The sequence below is a fragment of the Nyctibius grandis genome, chromosome 2 (assembly GCF_013368605.1).
Source record: "Nyctibius grandis isolate bNycGra1 chromosome 2, bNycGra1.pri, whole genome shotgun sequence".
Lineage (NCBI taxonomy): Eukaryota > Metazoa > Chordata > Aves > Nyctibiiformes > Nyctibiidae > Nyctibius > Nyctibius grandis.
Window position 1 is genome coordinate 4,359,271 of NC_090659.1, and position 24,455 is coordinate 4,383,725.

The following is a 24,455-nucleotide window of genomic DNA, read 5'->3' on the forward strand; positions in this document are numbered from 1 at the left end:
ATAGTATCTGCCTGAACAGGACATGTTTTGATGTGTCAATTAATATAGTTGTTCTGGTAAAATAAGGCTTTTTATTTGCATTGTATTTTTATGCAGTTAATATTTTAAGTTCTGTTAGGCTACGTCCTGGAGGAGGAGAACTGTGTATCTTACTTTTAAGGCACAGAAGTACAAGCCCTGTATTTATTGAAGTGAATGTGACTGCTGAGGGACAGCATAAGAAAGGACTGATAGTTGGCTTGATAAGAAGAGCTCATTACTGATCTTTCCAGCAAATGTGCTGTATAAGGACAGTCTGACCTAACAGCAACAACTCACTTCATGATATCATTATTACAGTTGGATTTTTTATGAGAAACCAAAGTTCCAGGGTCGGAAATACGTACTAGAAGAAGGAGAGACTGTGCTGGATCACCTTTGGGATATTCCAGGCGTGAAACATTGTCGAAGAAACCTCATAGTTGGTTCAATCAAACATGTAACAAAGGTATAGACTTTGTTAATAATATACTCACATACATAATGCATTTCTGTTGGTGATAGTGGTGTATTACTAACAATGAACAATGTGTGTGTGCTGTGTTTCTGATTTTATTCAGATTTACTATGAATCACATTTTTCACCTTCAAGATAAATTCCAGGGCTTTTGCTGTGCTCAATTTCCCTTTCTTCCTGAAGGCAATGAGCAGATGGATTATATTTCTTTGCCACCACCTTTATCTGACAGAGTGACTGCCCTCCTTTTAGATGTTTACCTGTCCAGTTAATGGAAATTAAATTGAATCAATTCATATTTTTCAAAGAAATGTTTCTCTTAAACTTAAACTATCTACTGTGTCTGTATGGCTTCTGTTTCAGAAGTTAGTAGTTGGGATTCCAATCCCATTTGTACAGTGTAGCCTCCAAAAATTACTGTCACTCCCTCTACAGCTTTGTGCCATCTGTAGGGTTTCCACGTGGCCAAGTGGCACACCGACAGCATCGGGCTCTGCGTACAGCTGTAAGTTTAAAAGGCATTTTGTTGGAAAGATAGGAATCAAATGCCTAAAATGAAATATAACGCATCCATTGTTATTCAGTGAATGAGGAATATATTTACCAGATCTTGTGATTTAAGAAGACTTAGTGCTCTTGTTGTTTAGCATAACATTCAAGTTATTCACAGGGCAATAGCCTTTTGCTGCGAGTGAATTATCATTTGTATCACAATGTGAAAGCTTTTCAGAAAAAGTCGTGTTTCTCTGCTGGTATAGAGGTCATTTTAAAATTGATAACCTTTTTGTCGTCAGTAAGGGGCATAATGTTACAACAATTAGAAATACTTTTTCATTCTCTTAAAGACTTAGCAATAAATAAACTCAAAAGAGGCTGGCTGAGGGCATGAGTGATGAAGTTAACATTTATTTGAGCTAAACAAATTAAAAGCATTGTACCAATATGGAATATGAATGATGATCAATGACATGTAAGGCAGCTAAATAATTAAAGAAATGCTACGATAACATGTGGAACTATGGTCTGAAGCTGAGGGAAGCTGGGTGTGTCTTGGGTACCAAAGAAAAGCCTTGGATAGGAAAGACACTGTGATTAGCTTCATCATGCTTGATAAAAATCTTTGTAATACAGCTAAGTAGGTTTGAGCATTGTTCTTCTTCCAGTATGTGGTTCATTTGTATGGAACACAGATGGAAAGCTTTGTTACAGTACACTGGTTCAGTAATCAACACTGTTTCTCGTGTCACTTAAACCTCTAGCAGGAATGGTTGGTTGGGAGGACTTTTGGTGTTAGTCAGTAGGGCTGTATGGAGCTAGTGTGGGTGTGGAACTCACTAAGCTGGGGTTTGTCCTCTAAATGTTGATTCATGAAGGCATCCCTCTTTTTTAGGTTGTACTTCAGCCGCTGTGGAACTACTTTTAGAAGGTAGTTTATTTTTTGTGAAAAATATAGTCATTGTTTTTAACTGACAAATAGCTGTTTCTTTTTCAGGCACCTCGTGTGTATGTGATCTGTAGGATCACATGTTTTACTGTCATTCTCTTTTTTCATAGGCTGGGTAGCTCAGTGGCTTTTCTCCTGCCTAGTTTGGTCATACTGGCTGTGTGTCCAGGCTGTCTGGCAGGTCTTCTGATTCTTAAAGTGGCTTTTTATGGTGCTTGTTTAATGGCTGCTCAGATGTCTTGAGTTAGCAGAATTGAAAATTGGCTAAATATTTGAGAAGAAAATGGCTTGCCAAGAAGAGAAAAACAGATGTTTACTAAAGAAACTGTAGGAGGTACATTTAATATTATTTTGATTTTTTACTGGCAGATGTTAGTTTGCTGAGAAACAGTCTGCCAGTAGCTTCATGCTCTGATTTGGCTTCAAGCCTCCACGGAAAGCAAAGGTTCTGTTAGCTTTGTGGTTAGCCTGTGGCTTGACTTATTGTGGATACACATTAGATGTATACATGTGTGTTTAATTTGAAGGAACTTAGGAGGGGGGAAAAAAGATCCCAAAGGAGCAGATCGTGCAACTAGTAAAATGAAGACCTATTTGAAGTAATGGGGAGTCTGAATTCCACTACGGCAAGTCAACATGAGTGTAGGCTAGCAAAATCTGCCTGCACGCACAGGTTCAATGCAGCTCCTGCAGCACAATCTGTTTAGCCAAGTCAGTTCTCTGGTCTACTGCAAATGCATATGTTGATCTTAAAGAATTGGTGGGCTTTTTCTATCTGTTTCTGGCAGCCCAAAGAGGGTGCTACAGGGTACTTTCCCAAAAACAAAAGCTGAGGAGAGTTGTTGATGTTTCCATTCTGGAGTAAACCACTATTTTGCAAGGTGATGAGAGATCTGAAACAGCAGTTTATAATCTCTGTCTGCAAGATGGTTAGGCAGGGAATAGCTGGATTCCTTGTGGAGTCTCCTTAAGCAAAGCTCTTTGTAATGGGAATGTTTGCAGTATTGCATGAAGGGTATGCTGCTTTTGTTCGTGTGGTTTGCTAGGTGAAAAGAAGTTATTAATTCAATCACGGAGTACTTTGTCAGATGCCATAGTAAGACACCCAGCAGCTTCGGATTGTCTCATTTGCTAGTTAGTATTTACAGGACCATAATCATTAATTTCTTTAATATTATTTTATTTAACTACCAGCCCTGTTGAGTTCTGGAGTTTGGTTTGGTGGTGATGGGTGGTAGCAAGAGCAGTACAGAGCAGGAGAACTGGGAGAAAGAATTATGAATGGGTAAAAAAGGCTGGAGGACCAACAGAGAGTAAGATTTAAAATAAAAAATGCTGCAGAAGCTGACGTGTCCTAAAGACAAACTGTGTACCAAAAGATGCGTGTCTAGACTGTATTAAAAAGCAATTGTGTGAATACCAGAACTAATTAGGCCTGGTTTTGGATAGACTCTTCTCTCATCATTGTTTTGACATTTAGCTTAAGAAGCCAGACTTCAGTCATTCTTTGTCCTGTTGCTGACATAAAAGGCTACCTCATTTAAGCAGGCTATTTTGATCACTTCAGTCACCACAGCTTACAGCTCCAAGGAGAAGACCTAACAGTGCTGAAATCATTTAGCCCTGCTGGTGCTGTTAGGACCGTAACCCTAGATCCAGAAGAAGGGTAAACAGCCAAGACCATCTTGAGGGGTTAAAGGCTCTGGGTCTCTCACTTACAGTGGAGCTCTTGGTCAGACTAGAAAAATGTCAGAGATGCCACCAAAGAATAATATTTAATGCTAAGGTCTTGAGGGTTGTCTTAACCCTCTTCAGAAGAAGCCTCCACCTTTCTGCTGAGGGGGTGTGTTGCTGTTTTGGAAGTGTCTATTCTCTGTGAGCTAGCGAGAGTGTTCCCCATACTTTGTAAACATCTCTGCTCCCGAAAATCCACGACGGAAGCACAGGCCTTCCAGGATGACTGTGTGGAGGTAGGAGGAGACTACCGCAGAGTAAAGGAAGACACAGTGGGATGCCTGGAGGCTGTGACCTACCTGAGCAGTTGTGTATTATCATTGGAAATGAACACAACTACATCATCTGTTTTGCTGTGCTTTTAATTCTGTTTTTGCCTGATGTGTCAGTAAGATAATGAATATTGCATGAGTTTTGACTGCTTGTGATGGGGGTGGCAGGGCCAGGGGGACAGCATGTTCGTATAGGGAGGAAACTTTCCAGTTTGGGATCTGGCCTGAAACACTGTGGTAATAGTTTTGCATGTGGGTATCTTACTTGAAAATCTTGACGCCTTGCAAATGAAAGGGCTTCGGACTGAAGGATCTACTTCTGAACCTGAATACTATCATATTTGTGTGGTTTTCATTTTGTTTCTAAAGATGGTGGCTTTATTAGGAATGTTAAAGAAGCCTCTGAAAGTAATGATGCCTATTAAATATGCTCAGGCAAATATGAACATGCTAGGGCAAATATTTACCAAGCTAAAGTTTACATGCTTAAATTATATAAATTAATGGCATAGTACTTGAGTGTACATCTGCAAATACATAGCGTTCACCTCACACGGTAATACTAAATTTTTCCATTTTCTGCAGTCTGTGAATTGATATATGTAAATTGAACTCAATATTTAAGTCAAAATGTATATTTGTGATTTTTAAAAAATGTGCTTAGAAAATATAATGTACTTCTTGCTCAAACATATTATTACCTTTAAAAATAGGTATTTGAATTGCTTTTGATGAAGACCACAGTTTACTGTGTGACACTTCATGAAAGGACTTTGTGGGCTTAATCTAGTACACACAAAAGTACCATTGCAATGAGTAGAGGTTTTTTTATGGCTGTCAAAATCTGGCTGGAGAGAGATGGTGATAAATAGGAGAAATTTTATTAATGAGTGCTTGCGCTTTACCTACCCTTTGGAGAACTGCTGCATTCTTTGTCTGATGAGGTGGAGCCTGCCTCGTGAGCTTCAGACTCACGAAAGCAAACTTGAAAAGAGAATACAGACTGGCTTTTTCCAATCTTCAAATGAAAAAAAAAAAAACAAACCCTCCTACTGAATTAAAATTAAACATACTCTGTCTCATATTCTGTCTGAGCCTGCAGGCAAAGATACTTTATTTTGCCACTTGTCTAGTCTTGTAGGTAATTTGTTTCAGAATTTACCTGAAACAATTAAGAGTCTAGCATCGTTATTTGTGGAATTCTTATAGGTGCAACTTCTGATTTTCTGTATCAAGATTTATTGTTGGATTCACAGATTTCAGCCTACTCATGTATCAGGTATTATTAGAAAAAACCCGAACTTCAAATAATTCATAACTGTGATTTAATAAGATACACATACATGTGAAAACTCTGAGGAGATTTGTTTTCTTAAAACTTGTCTAGGAACACACTTAGAACTGAGGAACGGTGTTCCTTAGCACTTCGCCATAAAGCAGCGTTGTACTGCAAATCTTTTTTCCTAGAAAATAAAAATTCTGGTGTTGCAGTTTTTGTTCTGAAAACAAATGATGTGCATTGTTTGCAAGGTACAATACAGAGGAAACACGATTGTGCGTGAGGGAGAATTGCCAAAACAGTATGCTGTTACTTCAGGTCTCGAGGAAAGTGAAATAATATCCTGAAGTTCTTCTGTTATAATTGCCACATTTATTGCTGACAGTTAAATAACCACTGAAAGAACTTTGCTAACAAAGAAGAGGTGTGTTTCTAGGTGGGATGTTACTCCATCATTTGAAAGCTCCACTCAAAACCTACATGACAAGGGAGAACACGCAGGTGTTGTCATGAGATGAGGTGCTGTAACTTCGAGAGCTTTTGTGCCCTCATGTTGAGTTTCTCTGCAAGCTGTTGTGTTTTGCCTTTTGGGTATGGTAGAAGCCACAGGCCATGTGAGATCTCTGTCATGATGTGACCCTGCCTGGGTCCTCAACAAATCCAGTAACCAGGTGCTTCTCTAAGGGCACCCTCAGGGACAACTTCTCTTCCCTCTTTTCTAGTGAACATGCAAGGGGCATCTTCCTCCAGCCACGTTTAGGACTTTCGGGGGCTCTTTATGCAGTCCAAGCCCTTTGGCCTAATGCAAATGGGCCCATGGGTCAGGAGGAGAAGGGAAAGGGTGCTGTGAAGTTATCACTGCAAATGGAAGGTTTCCAGCTATAGCTGAGCAAACTCTGTCAGCACATGAGCTGCTTTTCACTGTAGCAGGAAGGCTGTTCTGTAACGCACTGCTGAAGCAGGGCATTATAGCAGACCCTCATTGATTCATGACATGTTTGAATACTGGGAAAGAAAGTATTGGCAATGTATTTGATATAAATATTATGAAATTAATGTGGTTCAATAAAATCCCTGCAAATTCTAGAGAAGATCATGTGTTCAACAAGTTGTTCTCCAGCATGGTATCTCTATCAGTGGCAAACCTTCAGTAAGGTAACAGAGGTTGTTGCTCCATAGTAACAGAAAAATTGCTAAAGTGTCTACTTAACAAAACAAATATTTTCCACTACTGTTCTTTTTCTTTCTTTGTCTAAAATGCTGTAGATTTATTTAACGTGACAGAAAATTGGAACTCGTATGGCTTGAAACCGTAGTCGGATGCATTACAGAACCTAATTATCACTGAGTGTGGGAAGCAGGAATGAAGTACTAGACATTTCTAGAAAGTTTTCGTTATGCATGCATCATATGTATCTATATGTGTGTTATGGATGCGCTGTTTAAAAAAAAAAGTCAGCGGTGTTATATGCATGGTTTGTCTATCAGTAAATACTGTCAGATCCTGTACTTGGAGAGTATTTAAACAGCTTTTTGAACGTAGCCCAGCAGGCATAAATGCATAGTTTTTCTTTGAAAGTTAGTGGGAGCTGGAAATTTACTTCCCTTAGCTTTTCTAAAAATCCCAGTGTTCATTTAAAAACCTTCCATCGTGTGAAGCCTGGAGTTAGGTTAGAAGGGTGAGGAGTCAGGGAAAAGAAGAAACATTACCGGCCCTTCCCCTGCCGCGATGGGGCAGACTCTGCACGTGTGGATAAGCCTTACCCTTTGGTTTGTTTCCACAGGACTGTGGTGTTCCAGAGGTAGAGTTCTGTCTGGGAGCCAACACAGAGGGACTTCCTATCTGCCTACAGAGTGCAGTGGCCAATTTAGAAGAACTGGATGTTGAGAAAAACCCTTATATAAGTGTCAAATCAGGAGTGTGAGTACTGAACCTTTTTAATATCAGTTTCCCAGCGGGTAGAGGGGTAACGTCATGGGATGAAAGTCAGTCAGCAATATGAACAATATTTGGGGTTTTTTTGTACATGCACTAGATATTCCCAGCTCTACACTTCAACATTGTGCTATGTGGGCTGCTAGCAGTTGAACCAAATTTTTGAAGGCATTTTTCCTCTACTTGCTGGCAGAAGTCTTCTATAATTCCATCTTTGAGTAGCTTTATAAAGCAGCTCAGCTATTGGTCTAGTGGAAGGTGTCCCCCCGCCCATGGCAGGAGGGTTGGAACTAGATGATCTTTAAGGTCCCTTCCAGCCCAAACTATTCTATAATTCTATGATTCTATAATTAGCTTTTAGTTCATTGGAGAATAGATACTGTCTCCCTGGTCACCCACCCTGTTATAACACTATGGCTGAACACCAGAAAATGAATATTTACATCATCCAAGCATTCCTCAAGCTACAGCTATGTCCTGACCTTCTGGAGAGAGGTGATGCAATATGATACAGGCCCCTCGGTAGCCCAGGATTTCCTGTATTGAGCAGAATAGTCTGGTTCCTGGGTAAATGGCCAACACTTCACAGTTCTTGAAGTTGGGGAATTCTGTGCCTCTTCTCATAAATCATTGCAGAATGACATTAGCTATTCTGTTAAAAAGTCTTGAGTTTGCCTTTCCATGTGAGCCAAGCCTTCCTTCCTACAATCTCACAATATGCATGTGAAGCTTGAGGTGGCGGAGGAATTCAAAACGAAGTTTTGTCTTAGTTTTGCTGGAACTTAGTCTAACTTTTAACTGCTTATAGTCTGTGTGTGTATTTTTAAGAAAGTAATTTGCCATATGGCTCAATGCCTCTTCCTCCGTTCCTTATTTGGTCTGTTAACCCTGTGTCCAACTTCTACATTCAGCTTTCTTTCTGATTTAAAACAGTCTAAAGGAGTCTCAGTGGTTTTAATCTTCATGTTAGAATTATGATAACCTGCTTTCCAAAGGAGTCTTTTAAATGATCATATTTTAATAATTTCCACTGAAAAAACTGACTGATATTGATGTTAGGAGCCTTTCAAGTCTTAAAGTGGCAATCCTAGGTAAAATTCGATGCATCTCATCCTCAATACTGACATTGGTTTTGTGTACTCATAGTGTAACAAACTGGCTTCTTAAAGTAAATAAACAAATTGGTAATTTTCTGCTCTTTCATTCATGTTTAGCTTGGATTGAGAAAAAGTATCTGAGATCTTCTCAGCATTGATGTTACCAACGTATTTAAATAGAGCATGGTTCTGATGTGCTGACACTATCTGAAACACATTGTCTAGCTCTGATGAGTACAAAAAGAAAAATAATTTTAATAAGATCATTTTATTTGTAATGTATCTGATGAGATTAATAAGTCCTTTATCCTTATTGTTACAGATGGCTTGCTTATTCAGACTTTAATTACAAGGGAGAGATGAAGGTTTTGGAAGAATGCGATTCACCATCTGAAATTCCTTCAGCAGATGTGAAATCTCTGCGGCCCTTAAAAATGGTGAGGACTTCACAGTTCCCTAATAGGTCGTGTGCCTTCCTTTTCCTACCGTTGCTCCCCCAAAGGTTTTGATCTAAAGTTAGAACTTAGATTCTAACATTCTTTCAGGGTTAATCGTTATACACGTAACACCGTTCTCACACCACGGTGCGTTTGCAGTGCTGTAATGGTGCGGCATTCGCTCGTTCCAGGGCTTGCTGGGCTCCTGCATCTGCCCAAGCAAGGACACATAGAGGGAGTGCCTGATTCACTAGGACATCTTCCTGGGGAACTGCTGTTGTCGAGGGGAGATCGAATCACAGAATCAACCAGGTTGGAAGAGACCTCAGGGATCATCGAGTCCAACCGTTGCCCTGACACCACCATGGCAACTAGACCATGGCACTAAGTGCCATGTCCAGGCTTTTCTTAAACACATCCAGAGATGGTGACTCCACCACCTCCCTGGGCAGCCCATTCCAATGTCTAATAACCCTTTCTGAAAAGAAATTCTTCCTAATGTCCAACCTGAACCTCTGGTGTGGTCAAAGAGCAAATACATGAATATGTCAGCCTGTATTTTCTGTCTCTTCTGGTGTTCATAGCTGCTTAGTGTTTCATCATTTGTGCTTAAGAAACTTGAAATATATATAACGCAGCTTTAAAAGTTACTTTTTAAAAATTGGTCAATGTAAATTAGTCAAAAACCACAAAGTAAATATTTGCTTTAGAGTGCTAATAGACAATGAAGGAATATTTTTAAATTGCTTGCACTCCTACAGGCTTGTCAACTCACTGGTTTTGTTTGTAGGTCAGGTTTATAGTGTCCATGGCCTTTATTAATTATCAGAGTATTTAAACTAGTTTTTGATTTGGCCAACACTGAAAATGGTGAATATAATTACAAGTACTTCATGCTCTGATACTGCCATAAAATATGTGTCAAAGCACAGCTTTAAGTTTTATATAAATACCTTTTTTTTTTCCCCATCTTTTTTTAGGGTGGACTAAAAGTACAAATGCCGATGAATGTCAAGGTAAGCACTGAGGACACTGGGAATAAGATACGAGCATGCTGGAAATAGAAAACCTTTATTTAGGTGCTTTCTAGGCTGAGGAATGCAACCCTGAATTTTCTTCAGAGTGGTGGCTTGTTCGTGGGGGTGGGAAAAGGTGTCTTCCACATACTGTAGCAGTAAACACACCCAAACTTCAAATTGCTATTCAGGACATACTCAAGACATTGTTCAACATCATGTTTTCTAGATAATAATATATGAGAAAACCCACTTTGGAGGATGGTCCAAAGAGTTTTCAGAAAACATCAGTTCTGTCCCAGCTCTGTTCGGTAGTGAAGAGGAGTTTCAGGAAATTGGATCAATACGTGTAATTGGTGGAGTGTAAGTGTATTTCACTTTTGTATTTATTTCCTTTAAAATAGAAAATGATAACTAAATGCTAAGAAATGCTAACTGAGGGTGATTAGAATCTCTCACTGGTAAAATATTTTGAAAAGAAAGGAGTATATATTTCTCTTGTCAATTATCAGCCTTGGATAAAACAACATCTCCGTATGCCTTATCTATCTAAGGGAATATGGGAAGGTAAAACTAAGTGTGTGAGAGGTGTAAAGTCAGTGTTTGCCATTTGGATGCCAATAAACTAGGCCACTTTGTTCCTTAATGACAACATTGACATAGAGCTTTAATTTGTATTGCTTGATACTGCTCATAGTCTCTACTTAATTTACAGAAATGACCTTAGGTAGGAGTGGTCAGTCTTCAGTTTGACATTTTAATGCCTCTGAAATCTATAAACTCTTTTATTGTCTTAATGGTTTTCCTTTGCCACCTGTTGCATGTTATCTGGAATTAAGAATCCGCCCTTATTTGCCTTTGTTGAGGCCTTGGATTGATTCTGTGTGTCCCTGCCCCTCTCTCTGTCATACACATGCACAAGAAGGGCTGTGTAACACGGTCCTTAGGTGGACTGCTCACGAGGCAGGCGCAGCGCCAGCTGTTCTAGAGAGCTGCCAACCCCATGCATTGTTCTTTCAGCCTCTCCCAAGACCCAACAGGACAGGACTGTTTGAAAGCATGCAGGGTAGTTGCTTCTGCCAAAGAGCTTAGCAAGAAAATAGTTTTCAGAAACTTTCATTTTTTCTTAGAGGATTTCAATGTTAATACTTCATTATAAAGATTCAATAACATACATGCTTTCAGGCTGTTGTCAGAATCTTAAAAGTGCTAAATTCAAAATAAATGTAATTGTGAATGCTCAAATAATCTATTAATAAATACATTATGTATTAGCTATCTGGGAAGCCTCAAATTACTAAAAATCATCTTTCCTTCTGTTGTGGCAGCTTTTATTGTTAATACTGCGGTAACTTAAACAGCTGAATTAATGTAAACCAAATGGTACTAAAAGTAAAGCTATCCCTGCCTGCCAAATTTCAACACCGACAGAATTTGTACAGCAGTTCTAATACTTACAAGGAAGTTTTAATGAAAGAAATGCTTACAAGAAAGAAAGAAGGAGGGGGGAAGCACTTTTTCAAATTAAGATCCATTAGAGCTTTCAAAGTTGATGTAGAAATGCCTTCTTTTAATCGAGCCTTATCTATTTGTTCAAAATACTTTAAAAAGCTTTATTCCCTTAGTGCTAAAATATATTCCATGTGCAGTATATTGTATATATTAAATTCACTTGTGTATTCATGTATATGTTTGTAAATTAGAGGAGGAAATGACATAAGCGAGTGAAATTTTGTTCTGCTGAAATACATTAGTTTTGTCACCAGAATCTCGTCATTTATTAGTACACCCTTGTCATTTATTTGTTGTCATTTATTAAGACATCTCCTGCTTGGTTTTTCTCATTTTCCATTGGTGGCTTACAGCGTTTTGGCCACTAGATGTGTACTAGCCTCTGTAGCACCAAATATTGGCATTGGGAGTTTGGCTGACTGAGAGGAGGTACACACAGAAGCGTTACACAAATAAACTGTTGTTGGAGAAAAAATCACATGGTGGGATTTTGATCCACAAAGCACACTTCATGGGTGCCCATTGTGATTTCAAACAAGCATTGCATTGGTTTTTAGCTGAGTCTGTGATACTCAGCGTTCTTAGGATGTTCTCTTCCCCTTTTATTTGTTACAGTAAATCACGTGTGCAGTTGTTCTGCTTTTAGTTATTTATCGTTCTTTGTTGTGTGGTTGCTGTAGATGGGTTGCCTATGATAAGGAACGCTACAAAGGCCATCAGTACTTGCTGGAGGAGGGAGATTATGAAGACAGACACTCATGGGGGGGAACTGACAGTGTTGTCCTGTCTTTCCGGTTCCTTCAGGCTGTAAGTATGAATTTCACACCAATTATGCACAGTTCTATACATAAAGAGGAAGGTTATTCTTCGTATACGGTACAGCTGTCTTGGGTTTAGTCATTCCATCTTTTGCCCAAGTTCACTATCATTATTTTCCTTCTTGCTGGTATATTGTAAAGCACAAGCAGGTTCTAAATAGCCTTTGTAAAGTTCATACAAAGAATGTATCATGCAGAATTCCTTGTCTACCTGACAGATTTTCCAAGTATCTCACTTCTGCACTTCAAGCTGTTTGAATCTCTAGAACAGAATTTTCTTTAAAAGTTTAACATGCATAAGTGTACACTGTAATTCTTTATTAAAAAAAAAATAGCTTTTCAACACAGCAGCTGTTGCAAGCCTTTAAAACAACATTACCCTCTGTCTCTGTGATTTTTGTGCCAGAAAATTTTGGCAGCAAAAATAATCATGGTGAAAAAATCCCTGCTGCTAAAATGTGTTTAGTCAGGTCAGAGATGAAATAGTAATAAAAACTATATCAGAGTCCAGTATTGGAAGCAAAGTTGGACTTTTCAGTGATTGGGAAACATGGGATTAGAACTTTATAATTTCCTTTGATTTGGATGTTTTTTGTTTGTTTGGGGGTTTGAGGATTTTTTATTGTAATAGGAACTCATGAGCTTTAAAAACAGCTGCAGAAAGTGGCTCCTTTTGAGAATTAATGTTGTCCACTCTGAGGTTACTCAGTCTTGTATGCTCAGATTACTTATCTCCTCATCTGAGGAGATGTGATATTCTTGAGCCAGGAATTTTGTGAAGTTTGAAGATAAGCATTTTGAGCAAACTCGTTCTCTTAACAGTCATCATTTTTGGGGAAGAAAAAAAAAAAAAGGAAAAAAAAGCGAATCTGAAACCAACAAGGCCATGCTTAAATTCACAATTTTCTGGTTTGGTTTTTATGAAAGGCACCTAGAAAAAGCTGTATTTATAATCAGAATCTATTGTATAACTTAAAGATAGGAGAATAAACTGAATTGAAGAAAAATGTCCTTCTGTAGTTTATTTTCAGGTTTCTGACAAAAACAGGCAGGAATTTTCTTCTAACTCGTCATTTTGAATGTGCAGAATCGTATTCAGTGACTGACTAATCTTAGTTTTTCTTTCTTTTCAAGCTATACATGGGATACTTGAGTAACTGCAATTGATCTTTTTAATTCTTCCTCTTGGCAAATGACATAATTACAAGCTTAAATTGTGCATGTGGCTAGCAGGGATGACCTTCCACGTCTATGCACGTATTTAATTTGACTCATGCCTAGAACAGTCAGGATGCTCCAAGTCATTAACGTTTTAAAAACATGTATCATTCGCACTCATGTATCAACAGATATCATTCCAATTGGCATATAAATATGTATCAATATGTACGTATTGATAATAAAAGTGTAAGTAATACCTTTCCTCAAATTGTAGCATAACTAAAGGCAATGAGCTAGCTGCCAGTAAAATTACTAATGGCACTGGCATTTTGTTGTTTGGCTTAACCAACAGATTGACCGCCTCTCTCCGATGTGCAGCACATAGGTCAGTGTTCAGGCTTGCCACGTGCTCCCTTCGTGACTTTGTATACAATACTTGAGGTCAGGATTTTAAAAACATTTTAGTACCAAACTCTTGTTTTCAAGGGGGCCTGGACAAAAATCCAAAACTAGTGCTTAAGGCCCCTCACTGCACAGCGAACATACTAGCTCTTCTCTGTAATCTCAGAAATTCTGTCAGGAGAAGTGGTGATGGTCTCAGGCTCCACAGAGGTGTTCCTGGATATCAGATATTTATTGCTTTTCCCTAGAAATTCTGGTTTAGTCAGATGAATTCAAGAGTGTCTGTAGAAGATTAAGGATTTTGTGAAATGTGGCCGAGTTATATTATTCATGGTCAGCTTCAGTAGGGAGTGGGGCTGGGCATTGACCCTGCTCTTTGTGTGTACTCACTGGTGTGGTCTCATGTAGGGGCCAATCCAACTAGACTTTTTTTTTGGTTTTTAGCTCAGGCATGACACCAAGTGACCTTGACTGTGTAGGCTTTAAGGCCAGCCCAGACCCGAAAACAATTTAGCTTGGCTTACATGCCATGAAGCTGAAGCTAATGAGCCCTGTGTACCTGAGTCAGCTCCAGGCAGAGTCAGATCAAATGTCTTTGTGCCGTGTTCCCAAAGCAGGCAGTGTGGTACAGAAGCACGTAAATGGCTCTGCAGAGAGCCAGGCTGGGTACAGCTTACCTCGTTAGCCTGTGTCAGTACCAGCTCTGCCAATGTGGCTTAGTGCTATGCAAAGCTATTCAGATGTTTCTGCGCCACAACACTCAACATGACAGGTTCCACCAGAGCTTATGAGTGCTAGGAAAATCCGACCCGTGGTTCTGTACACATACCAGTGACTGCAGCTGAGCTGAGACATGAATTTAATTTCCTGACAAATCAGAAAGGTTAAGACATTGCACACAAAAGAGGGATTGTTGCAAGTCACCCCTCCCCACCCACTGGTGAAGATGTACACGCGTGTAGGCATACTGCAAGAGCTTTCAGGTTTTGTCTGTCTTAAATATTTCTGCTGTGAACAGTCACAAGCTCTAATGTGGGGATTCGGGGAGTGTTTTGGAAGCAGATACAGAAAGGACTTGTAGAATTGTATTTTCCAGCATACTGCCAGCTCTGTTCTCACCACCTGTATTGGCCATGCTGGCGTCAAATACAGCATATCCCCTGTTGCTTTATTGTAAGAGAAGCTTTAGTGAAAATTTAGGGAGAAAAAAATGATGGCTGAATTTGAAACGTTTTAAATGGAATTACAATTGTGGGTATACTTCAGCATTTTAAATTTAGTCAAAGAAATCATGGGCAGATTTGATCTAAATAGGTTTTCAGGAACTCTTACCAAGGCCTTGCTTTAGGACTGTTAAGGGTAGATAGTTTTTATTTGCACTAAAACTGCACTAGTATTTTTTAGTCTAAAAAGTAGTATGAAGCTGCAGTTGTTCGTGGCAATTTTGCCAGACCTGGCATTTCAATTTCTACTGTATACCTGAAGTAGCTGGAATTTTTTAAATGAATGAAAGGACATGGTGGGAAAACCAGTTTTACTACAGAATTTGTTCCATTACTTTTTAGTGTCCTGTAAACAATGCAGAGAGGTTGAGCCACATCAAGTGTTTGTTCTAAAACTGATTTTCATTATTCATTATGATTGAATCCTGTACAAAGGCATGGTGTCCTCTAAAGAGCCTGTTTGGTCAGGTTCACCTGACCAAATGAATCTGACTGCATGCTTGACCTGGCCTTATTTCTAAGTGGTTTTTTGATTGTTGTAAGTCTTTGTTTTCTCAGTGTAGCCTTCAGCGTTCTGCTGTCTGGTTGGTAGCTTGTGAGTCCTACAGCAGCAAGTATTCAGTGCAATAATTCCTGTGATGGTGTCCTTATATGTTTGTGAATCTGCATTGGCTCCTGTATTTCCTTGATAGCCTTTTCTCTTGTTTGCAAGACTTACTTATTTTCAACTTAATATAACATTGCTGAATGTTTCAGAAACACTGAAACTGAGTTGAGCTTGTGCTTTTTGTTAAAAGTTAAAGGAAGAAAGTGAATGGATTGTTGTTTTCCATTTCCCCAAGCAGTGACTGGACTGTGTGTTTAAATTGCTAAGTGGTTAAAATGTCAGAGATTTGAAACTCAAATTCAAATAATCTGAAGCTGTGCAAGTAATCTGGTCAAGCAACTGTGCTAGCTAACAGCATAAAGCAGTGTCACGTGGCTATATAAGAGAGAATGTGACAGTGTCACACGGGACTTATTTTATAGCTGTAGAGATTTGTCTTACAACTGATGCATCTAAAAACTACAAACCCCTTGTGCTGGAAAGGTGATCTTGCCCAGTCTTTTCCTCTCCATGATTATTGTCTTCTCACTGAGAAGGGATGAGGAAGGACAACTTGGAGTAAAAGACTAGTCATGGTGATGCTTGGAGTAGTCATTTGTGAAGCTGTCAGAAGATCAGTGCTAAATCCCCGACCCTTCTTTTTCCCACACAGGCATCTTTGCACTCTCAGTCATCCTCGTAGAGGAGAGGATGATGCTCAGGGGCAGCAGGTTCTTCCTTTTTTCACTGGAAACCACTGAAGGCCGTATCAGATTGCCAGGCTTCCAGCTAGGCACTTCAGTGCCAAAATATCCCGTAAAGATCCACACAAGGGGCCTAAGCCCCTTCACTGCTTTAAAACACTATCTTTCAGGCTATAACTCTTTTCCAAACTGTTTTATATTGTGAAGTGTCACTGAGCTGTGATCCCTGTCTTCTAACTCCTGTGCTGCCTCTTAGGATTTCATAGAGTCATCAGTGGCACTTTTTCAGTCTGATGATGAAGATGGGAAAGCATTAGACATCGTCAATGAAGAAGTCCCTGATTTGGAGCTGGCTGGATTTGGCCCAGAGACAAGATCAATTCTTGTGAGAAGTGGCGTGTAAGTCTACTGAAATATATGGATGGAAGTATTAAGTATTTTTGTGCACAGTTGGGTTTGGGTACATCTTTTGACAGAATATATTTCACATGGTGCAGGTGGTAACTATTTGGGGGAGAACAATGTTTCTTTCACTTTCCTTGGTAAATGGTGGAAAAAAAAAAAAAAAAGAAATCTTAGTTTTCTCTTAATCTCATGCCTACACCTTGACTTGGATCTGGGCATTCTTGTTACTAGAGAAAGCTTGTGATGTCCCTCCAGAGCTTACACACACAGACTGTAGTTTGACTGTAGTTTCATGATACAGGAGCTTTGGCAGTAATACAAAAGAGGGATTTTAGGTATGTTAAGAACTGGGATACCTTTTTGGGACAGGTGGAGCCTGTACAGAAAGGATGGGCTGTGCCTTATTTATAATAAAGTCAGGCTGCTGGCACTGAAAATTAAAATACATTTTAGAGAACTGTTGGAGCGAGTCCAGAGGAGGGCGACCAAGCTGGTGAAGGGTCTGGAGGGTCTGACCTACAAGGAACGGCTGAGGGAGCTGGGGGTGTTTAGCCTGGAGAAGAGGAGGCTCCGAGGTGACCTTAGTGCAGTCTACAACTACCTGAAGGGAGGTTGTAGTCAAGTGGGAGTCGGCCTCTTCTCCCGGGCAACTAGCGATAGGACCAGAGGACACAGCCTCAAGCTTTGCCAGGGGAGGTTCAGGTTGGACATTAGGAAGAATTTATTCTCAGAAAGGGTTATTAGACATTGGAATGGGCTGCCCAGGGAGGTGGTGGAGTCACCATCTCTGGATGTGTTTAAGAAAAGACTGGACATGGCATTTAGTGCCCTGGTCTAGTTGACATGGTGGTGTCAGGGCAACGGTTGGACTCGATGATCCCTGAGGTCTCTTCCAACCTGGTTGATTCTGTGATTCTGTGAAAATAAACAGCACAATTGCAGTAAACAAGGAAGGCAAATTAGACTGCCTGCAGTGTCTGTTGACGGAGATATGCAGTATTAACTGATGGAGCAAGGACAAAACTTACAAGTGCTAGAAGCCTGAAAAATAGCACAGGGGAACTAGAATGCGTGACATGAAATTACAGCTCTGATGGAGCTGATAGTGCAGAGATTTGCAGGAGGGAGGAGCTACCAACTCTATAAGAATGGTAGAGTAAACTATTATAGGCACGGGAGTGGTACTGTACATGAAGAATGATATCAAGTGCTAAAAGATGAAATACATTATGGGAAAAGAGCACTATGGAATCATGTGCGTGGAAATTCCAGACTTCAATAGTAATTTTAGAAGTGCAGTGTTAACATTGTCATGTCCACCCTAGTGGTGATGGTGATAGGTATCAGCAACTGTTAAGTGAGGCTAAAAAAGCTTCAAACTTAGGACAGGTAGCAATAGTGGGGGATTTGAACTGCTCACACAGAGACTGGATATCATCCTCATGAGATACAAGGATAAAAGGCTGGGACTCAGTTTGGAGAAGAGTTGGCTAAGGAGGGATATGAATGAGATCTGCAAAATCCTGAAAGTGGTAGACAAGCTTAATGCAGCAGCATTCCCAGAATCCCTCATGACAACAATTGGGGGATGCTTTACAGAACTGGCTGAAGATTGCTTTTAAGACAGGTGTAGAGCTGGGAAGCAAAAAGCCTTTCTTACACTGGAGACAGTGAGTTTCTGGAACTTGCTGGTAAAGTAGGCTGTGGTAGCAGATAGGACCAGGAGGTTTTAAAAAGCATCAAATTAATGACAAACAGACATAAATGGGTGCTAAAAGGACTAGGAAAGGAGATGCCCTATAATATCCCTAATATAACAGTCCCAGGTGCTGGGTGACTGAGAGGAATGCACCACCAAAAGTGGCTAGGTTAGCGGCATCCACCTACTAACTCTAACTCATCTAACTGGCCTCCACCTACTTCTGCCACTGCCAAAGAGCTTGTGCAGGACTAGAGGCACCCTCGGTCACACGTAGTTGGGGATTTCTTTCTTTGATTGCAACACGGAAAGCAGGGTGGGAGAAGCTTGAACTGCCAACCATTGCAAGCTTTTGCTTTATCTCATCCTACCAAGGCTTCCTCATTTACTTCTCTTTCTTCTGGCACTATTTTTCTTAAATCCAACTGGAAAAGTTGGAAGAAAGCCCTGTCTGGGGGGATGCTGAACACACACAGGTTCAGCTGAGAGAGATTAAAAAACTTGTCAATTAAGTGTCTTTCCTCTGGGCTTCTAAGCAAGGCATCATCTCATGCTGAGTGTATAGTTGACAGAAAGGCAGAGACCCAAAGTTGTGTGTTTGTCAAAGTAGTGTTTGCAACATAAAAGCAGAAAATCAAGTGTGTGACAGTTTTGCTCTTCTCATTGGGTTTGATGTTACACTGTCTGTCAGTTGAAGAAAACTCCAAAGAAAATTGTTCTGTTTAACTCATTAGTATGTTCATCAAAATACACAGAAAAATGTGATGTTTTCAGTTTAATTTTTGTGTCATTCTCCAGGTGGGTCGCATATCAGCAGAAATATTTCTGTGGAGAACAATATGTATTGGAGAAAGGAAAATATAAATGTTTCTTTGACTGGGGAGGATCTAGTAAAATCATCATGTCAATTCGACCTATTAAGTTGGTGAGTTACCAGAACTTGTTAAGGGGAAAACTTAAAAGAAATGAGACCTTTGGAGATCAGAGCATACAATAATGTTATCATGTGGGCTATGCTGTTTAATCAATTTGTCTGTTTACTTGGAAACAAGTTAAAGACCCCTGTGGATGATATTTAATGAGTCTGTTCAGGATGGAGACTGAAATGGACACTCTGGATCTTTCTATCTGTTGAGAAAGTTGTCAGGGAAACTTCGTAAGAACTTCCCTTTTGCAGACTGCATTCACGAAAAGAATATCCTAGCCCAGAAAGATTAATTTGCCTTAAAACATAGTAATTTATAATGCCTAATTGATAATGGATATAAAAACACTTGAGATTTTTTCTGGCCTGCATTATTGTTGTATGATAGAGGTGTGATTTTTTTTTTTTTCCCCTATTTTTATGCTAAAATATTTGTAGTGCATGTAGTGAATAAAGACAGGGAGTACTCTTAATCCATTATTAAATCCAAGGCAGTGCAACTTGCCCAAATAGATTAGTGCCAGAACTATCAAAACCCTAATGCAAAACAAAGATAATCCTCGGTAATGAGTGTATAATAACTTATACTACTGCACTGAAAATAGAAAAGGAACAAACATTTAACCTTACTCTGAAGAGCACGTGTTGAAAGAGGTGTCCTAGTCTTCTGTTGTTTTTAATTCTGTCTTTTTTTTCAAGAAATAGACTCAAAAATACATACAGAGACATTTACATGGGCTCTAATCCACATTATAAGAACTAATTAATGCTGATAGAAGTTCTCTGTGTGGAAAGGGACTGAACAGTCAGGCAGGTAGTCATGAGCTTACAGGCAGCTGATGGCAGAGGCTGGGGAACAGAGTTGTGCCAAGAGCACGGGAAGTGTGTTTTTCTCTGCTCTTGAGTTCATAATTAACAAATTTCAGGAACTTGACGTGTCTTCTAGGAAATTAATTGTAATTAATTTTACTTATTTATATTCATGTATATATGTTTATTATTGCAGGAACCACTTGGAACAAATGAGCCTTCACATTTGGTATGTTGACATTATATAACAGTCTCTATTACTAAGCTACGTTTAATAATTAAATACAGGTAATGTTCAATGTCTTGCTTTGTTACTTCAGATGATATCTCAGTATTATCATCTCCATACAGCAGAGCATTGATGGAGGAAACTAGTAGATGTGTAAAGGTTGAGTCTGATAATGTTCTACTCTTTGCTTTATTCCAGATCATACCTTTTAGTATTCTGTCCTCAAAAATGCAAGCAGTTCTGTAGGTTTCGAGTGACTTTGGGTCTCTATAGCTATTAATTTTCCTCTTTCCTTCCTGTTTTTGGAAACTCACTATCACATGCATTCATCTTTCTCTTTGTGGCTTATATTTTTTCCATTATTTTGCATTATATCTGGTTTGTCACTACCTTGTTCACGTATGAGGCGAAGAACAAAGTATAAACCACAGAAAATTGAACTGTACTCCTCAAACCTGCAGATGCATCAATAGGGGAAGCTGCGTTTTTTAGTCTTGGATGCTGATAGCTCTGCTTTTCATAGTCTCCCAATCATGTATAGCCACTCCTTTAGCAGCAGGTACCACTTCCCTTTTTCTCACCGTAACGTCTGACCTTAACTGAACACATCCTGAGATAACAAATCTGTGATAAATCTCTTCTATGATACATTCTATTTCCCTGAAAGCCGTGTCTGACGTGGCGACAACTTATAAAGAGAAGGCGGTCCCTATAATTCACTTTTAGTCTGAAGAACAAGTTAGTTTAGGGTTTTGCACTTTTGGTCGTTATCTTACAAGGTTATGTTCCATTAAAGTACCTTTGTGATATCTTTCAAAACCATAAACCTTCTCTAAGTGTTTGTGCTCATGACCAAGGATGGTCTGTGTCTCCCGCAACGTTCTGTCCCAACAGGGCTCTCCTCCCTTCCTGCATTCGTTGTTTGATGTCTTTTTTTTCTGTCCTAGAGTGTGCTGCTAGCATGGGTGGTGATCTAAGTGGTTATACTGCTCTCTCTATGACATGCTCTTAATTAAGCAAATTTGAAAAACTTCATTTCAAGAAGCATGACATTTTTTTCAGACAAAAGAGACTTCAGAGCTCAATGGTTCTGTTTGAGAAAACTCAAATATTTTGTCATCTGGACACAATTTTGCTCTTTCTTGCTTGGATGGGTATAATAGCCGTAAGCGCATGGGAAATACATACATTGTGTTGTGGGGCAACATTGCGGGTTGACCACACCCTTCTTTTTCTCCAGGTATTCTAGTTCTACAATTTTATGGTTAACCCAGGACTACAGGAAATGTTTCCTGTCTGAAGACATAATTGGTGTATTATTTTAGTCTGAAACACTGATTTCCTGCCAGACCTATTCATATGGCAGTTTGCGGCCAAATCAAAAACTTGCAAGTACGTTCACAGTAAGACCTTTGTAAATTACACAAGATAAAATAACCGACTCAGAGGAAACTGGTGAGATCCAAACAGTTGAAGAAAATTTTCTTCTCCATCTTCAACTCTTCTGCTTTTTCAGGATCTCCCACAAATTATTCTTTGAGTGATTTAATCCAGTTTTGCAGACCTTTTAAGATCAATTCAAACCTTTGAAGTTTCAATAAATTGTGCTTTACAGTCTTTTTATTTCCAGTGATATGTGGAAAAAATCTGTGTATGTATATGCACAGTCACCTTTAAATACTCACATGTCCTACATTGTGGTTTACCTTTTGCTTTCTCTAATAGCAGTCTTAACACAGTTTTTAATAAACACTATCCTGACTTATCACAGTCCTGCTTTTCATAGGATTCTGCCCCAAAGCTAGGGAAGGAAGAACGTCATTCGTATTGCCACAGTTCTTTTAGGAGGGGAAGTATTTTGAGTGAGTTTTTATGGGAAAACATTTAATCACTTAGGATAAGTAAAGGATGGTCTTTTGGGTAAATATGAAAAATTTCCCATTCAAAGTAAAAGCAAAGTTTCCATGTGTGCAACAGTCTCTTAGTTTGGAACTTAAGTGTGGTGCATATGAGGTGGCAAGTCCTTAAGCATCCTAATGTTTGACCCGTGTATAAGCCATATACCAGTTATTTTGAATGATTATATATTTTCCCCCCTTAATAAACATATGTCTGAGATAAGGGAACTGTTTTCACTGTCTACAAGATTGTGTCTGGTTTTCACTTCTGTTTTTAGTTGCTCCTCAGAAATTGAAAACCAACTAAATTTTTTTAAACCTCTCAGTAACTCCCCTGACCTTTTCCTTCTGCCAGGCTCCCTAATAAACAAAGTACATATCATGTAAGAATGCCTGAAATCACCAACCCTAAAAAGTCATTCATTTTATTTATTAAAAATAAAACTTGGTTTTGCCCGGCAAGAACAAAGCCTCTTTCGTTAGCAGCTGACTTGTACAGATGATTCAGGCAGCAGAGATAATTGCTGTGATAACTTGTATTTGTATTTTAACATGCTGTCTGTTGACTTTTTAGGAAGCGAAACTTCATATAGTAATGTCAAACCCTGACAAAGCAGAGAGAGCTGCAGTTTGAGAATAAGTGCAAGAAGGACAGGGAACTGCTAGAGAGAGTCCAGCTCAGAGCCACGAAGATGATTAAGGGAGTGGAACATCTCCCTTATGAGGAGAGGCTGAGGGAGCTGGGTCTCTTTAGCTTAGAGAAGAGGAGACTGAGGGGTGACCTCATTAATGTTTATAAATATGTAAAGGGCAAGTGTCAAGAGGATGGAGCCAGGCTCTTCTCAGTGACATGCCTTGACAGGACAAGGGGCAATGGGTGCAAGCTGGAGCACAGGAGGTTCCACATAAATTTGAGGAAAAACTTCTTTACTGTAAGGGTGACTGAACACTGGAACAGGCTGCCCAGAGGGGTTGTGGAGTCTCCTTCTCTGGAGACATTCAAAACCCGCCTGGACGCGTTCCTGTGTGACATGGTCTAGGCAATCCTGCCCCGGCAGGGGGATTGGACTAGATGATCTTTCGAGGTCCCTTCCAGTCCCTAACATTCTGTGATTCTGTGATATGCAATGTTTTCACTGAGGAATCAGTACTTCACCCCAGCTCTTGTCAAATTAAGACCATCATTCATTATTAGATATCTTCTGTATAAAAATGAGTTATAGATCTGTTTTAAAGGCCCTGCATAGCTTCTGGCCTATGAAAGAAAGACAGTGTATATATATTCCTTTATAAAGAGCTTTGAGATAAGTGGGTAGAAAATACTATGTAATTATAGCTTAAATAGATGCTTTGTGACATAGCAGTGTAATTATATTTACAGAAAAATCAGTTACACATTATATTGTAGCTGATTTGTGTTTCCAATTTGCAGTTACAGCATGCAAGGCCAAGTTAAGCCTTTCTTGTTCTTTCTAAGAGGAAACATACTCATTTCTTTTAAAAACATAGACTGAGCTTTTCCATAAAATCATTTGCTGATACTTGTGTTTGGCCTTCTCGCTCTGTACTGGCAAAAGCAATGGATTTCTTTTCTTTGGCAGTAAGCTAGGCCAATTTGGGGCATGAAGGGGGAAGCAGCTCTTGCAACAGCTATCGTGTTTTTCTTCCACTACAGAATATGAGCTGTTCTTTTGATACAGTTAATTTTTTCATTCTTTTCCAGCCTCTCTTTCAGGCTTTAAAGTGAAATTCACCTCAGTTATGCAGTGGTGGCCCAAGGGTACAGAATTCTAGGTGACTTTGCTATAGATTATGGGCTATATCATACTACCTTTTCCCCCCTTTTTTTTTTCTTTTTTCTTTTACTGCAACACTTTCAACCTTAACGGCTTTTTCAGGGTGAATTGATCGCACCTGACTGGTGGGGTATGGTTCAGTGTGGCTTCAAGTTCTTCATCCATGACATGTAAAAACAGCTTAGGTGAACTTCAGAAGCTCATGGTGCATCTACCAGGTTGTACGGCCGTTCCCCCAGAAATTCTTCTGCTAGTTCTTAAATGAGAAAGTACCTGCGATCACTGTGGTCACAGAAGATTTCAAAGCACTTCGTCAACAGTAGTCCTGTACCTTTTGACCAATGCTTCCCCGTCCTGTTTTGAACACTGGATTGCTGAGCTGTAGCAAGAGTTAGCTGCAGTTCAGGGGTACTTTGGATGGAAGATAACATCCTTCAGTCCTAGCCTGCTCTTTTTCTCTGGGCCCTCTCCTGCTGCAGTTGAACTTAATGCTTGATAATACTGCCTTAGCATCACTGGGAAGCATCCTGTACCGGGCCCAGAGACGATAAAACACTTGATCTTTTTAATAATAAA

General features: G+C 39.5%; 1 protein-coding gene across 4 annotated transcripts in view; it reads left to right on the forward strand.

Moving 5' to 3' along the window:
• CRYBG3 (crystallin beta-gamma domain containing 3) overlaps window positions 1-24,455 on the forward strand; it is a 98,848-nt gene that overhangs the window by 52,273 nt on the left and 22,120 nt on the right. For all 4 annotated transcript variants that reach the window (XM_068425003.1, XM_068425004.1, XM_068425006.1 and 1 more), the window contains exons 7-15: window positions 340-487; window positions 7,010-7,146; window positions 8,581-8,695; window positions 9,676-9,711; window positions 9,941-10,074; window positions 11,904-12,030; window positions 16,374-16,516; window positions 19,020-19,146; window positions 20,153-20,185. In XM_068425003.1, the coding sequence (XP_068281104.1) occupies window positions 340-487; window positions 7,010-7,146; window positions 8,581-8,695; window positions 9,676-9,711; window positions 9,941-10,074; window positions 11,904-12,030; window positions 16,374-16,516; window positions 19,020-19,146; window positions 20,153-20,185 (1,000 nt within the window). The remainder of the gene's footprint in view (window positions 1-339; window positions 488-7,009; window positions 7,147-8,580; window positions 8,696-9,675; window positions 9,712-9,940; window positions 10,075-11,903; window positions 12,031-16,373; window positions 16,517-19,019; window positions 19,147-20,152; window positions 20,186-24,455) is intronic.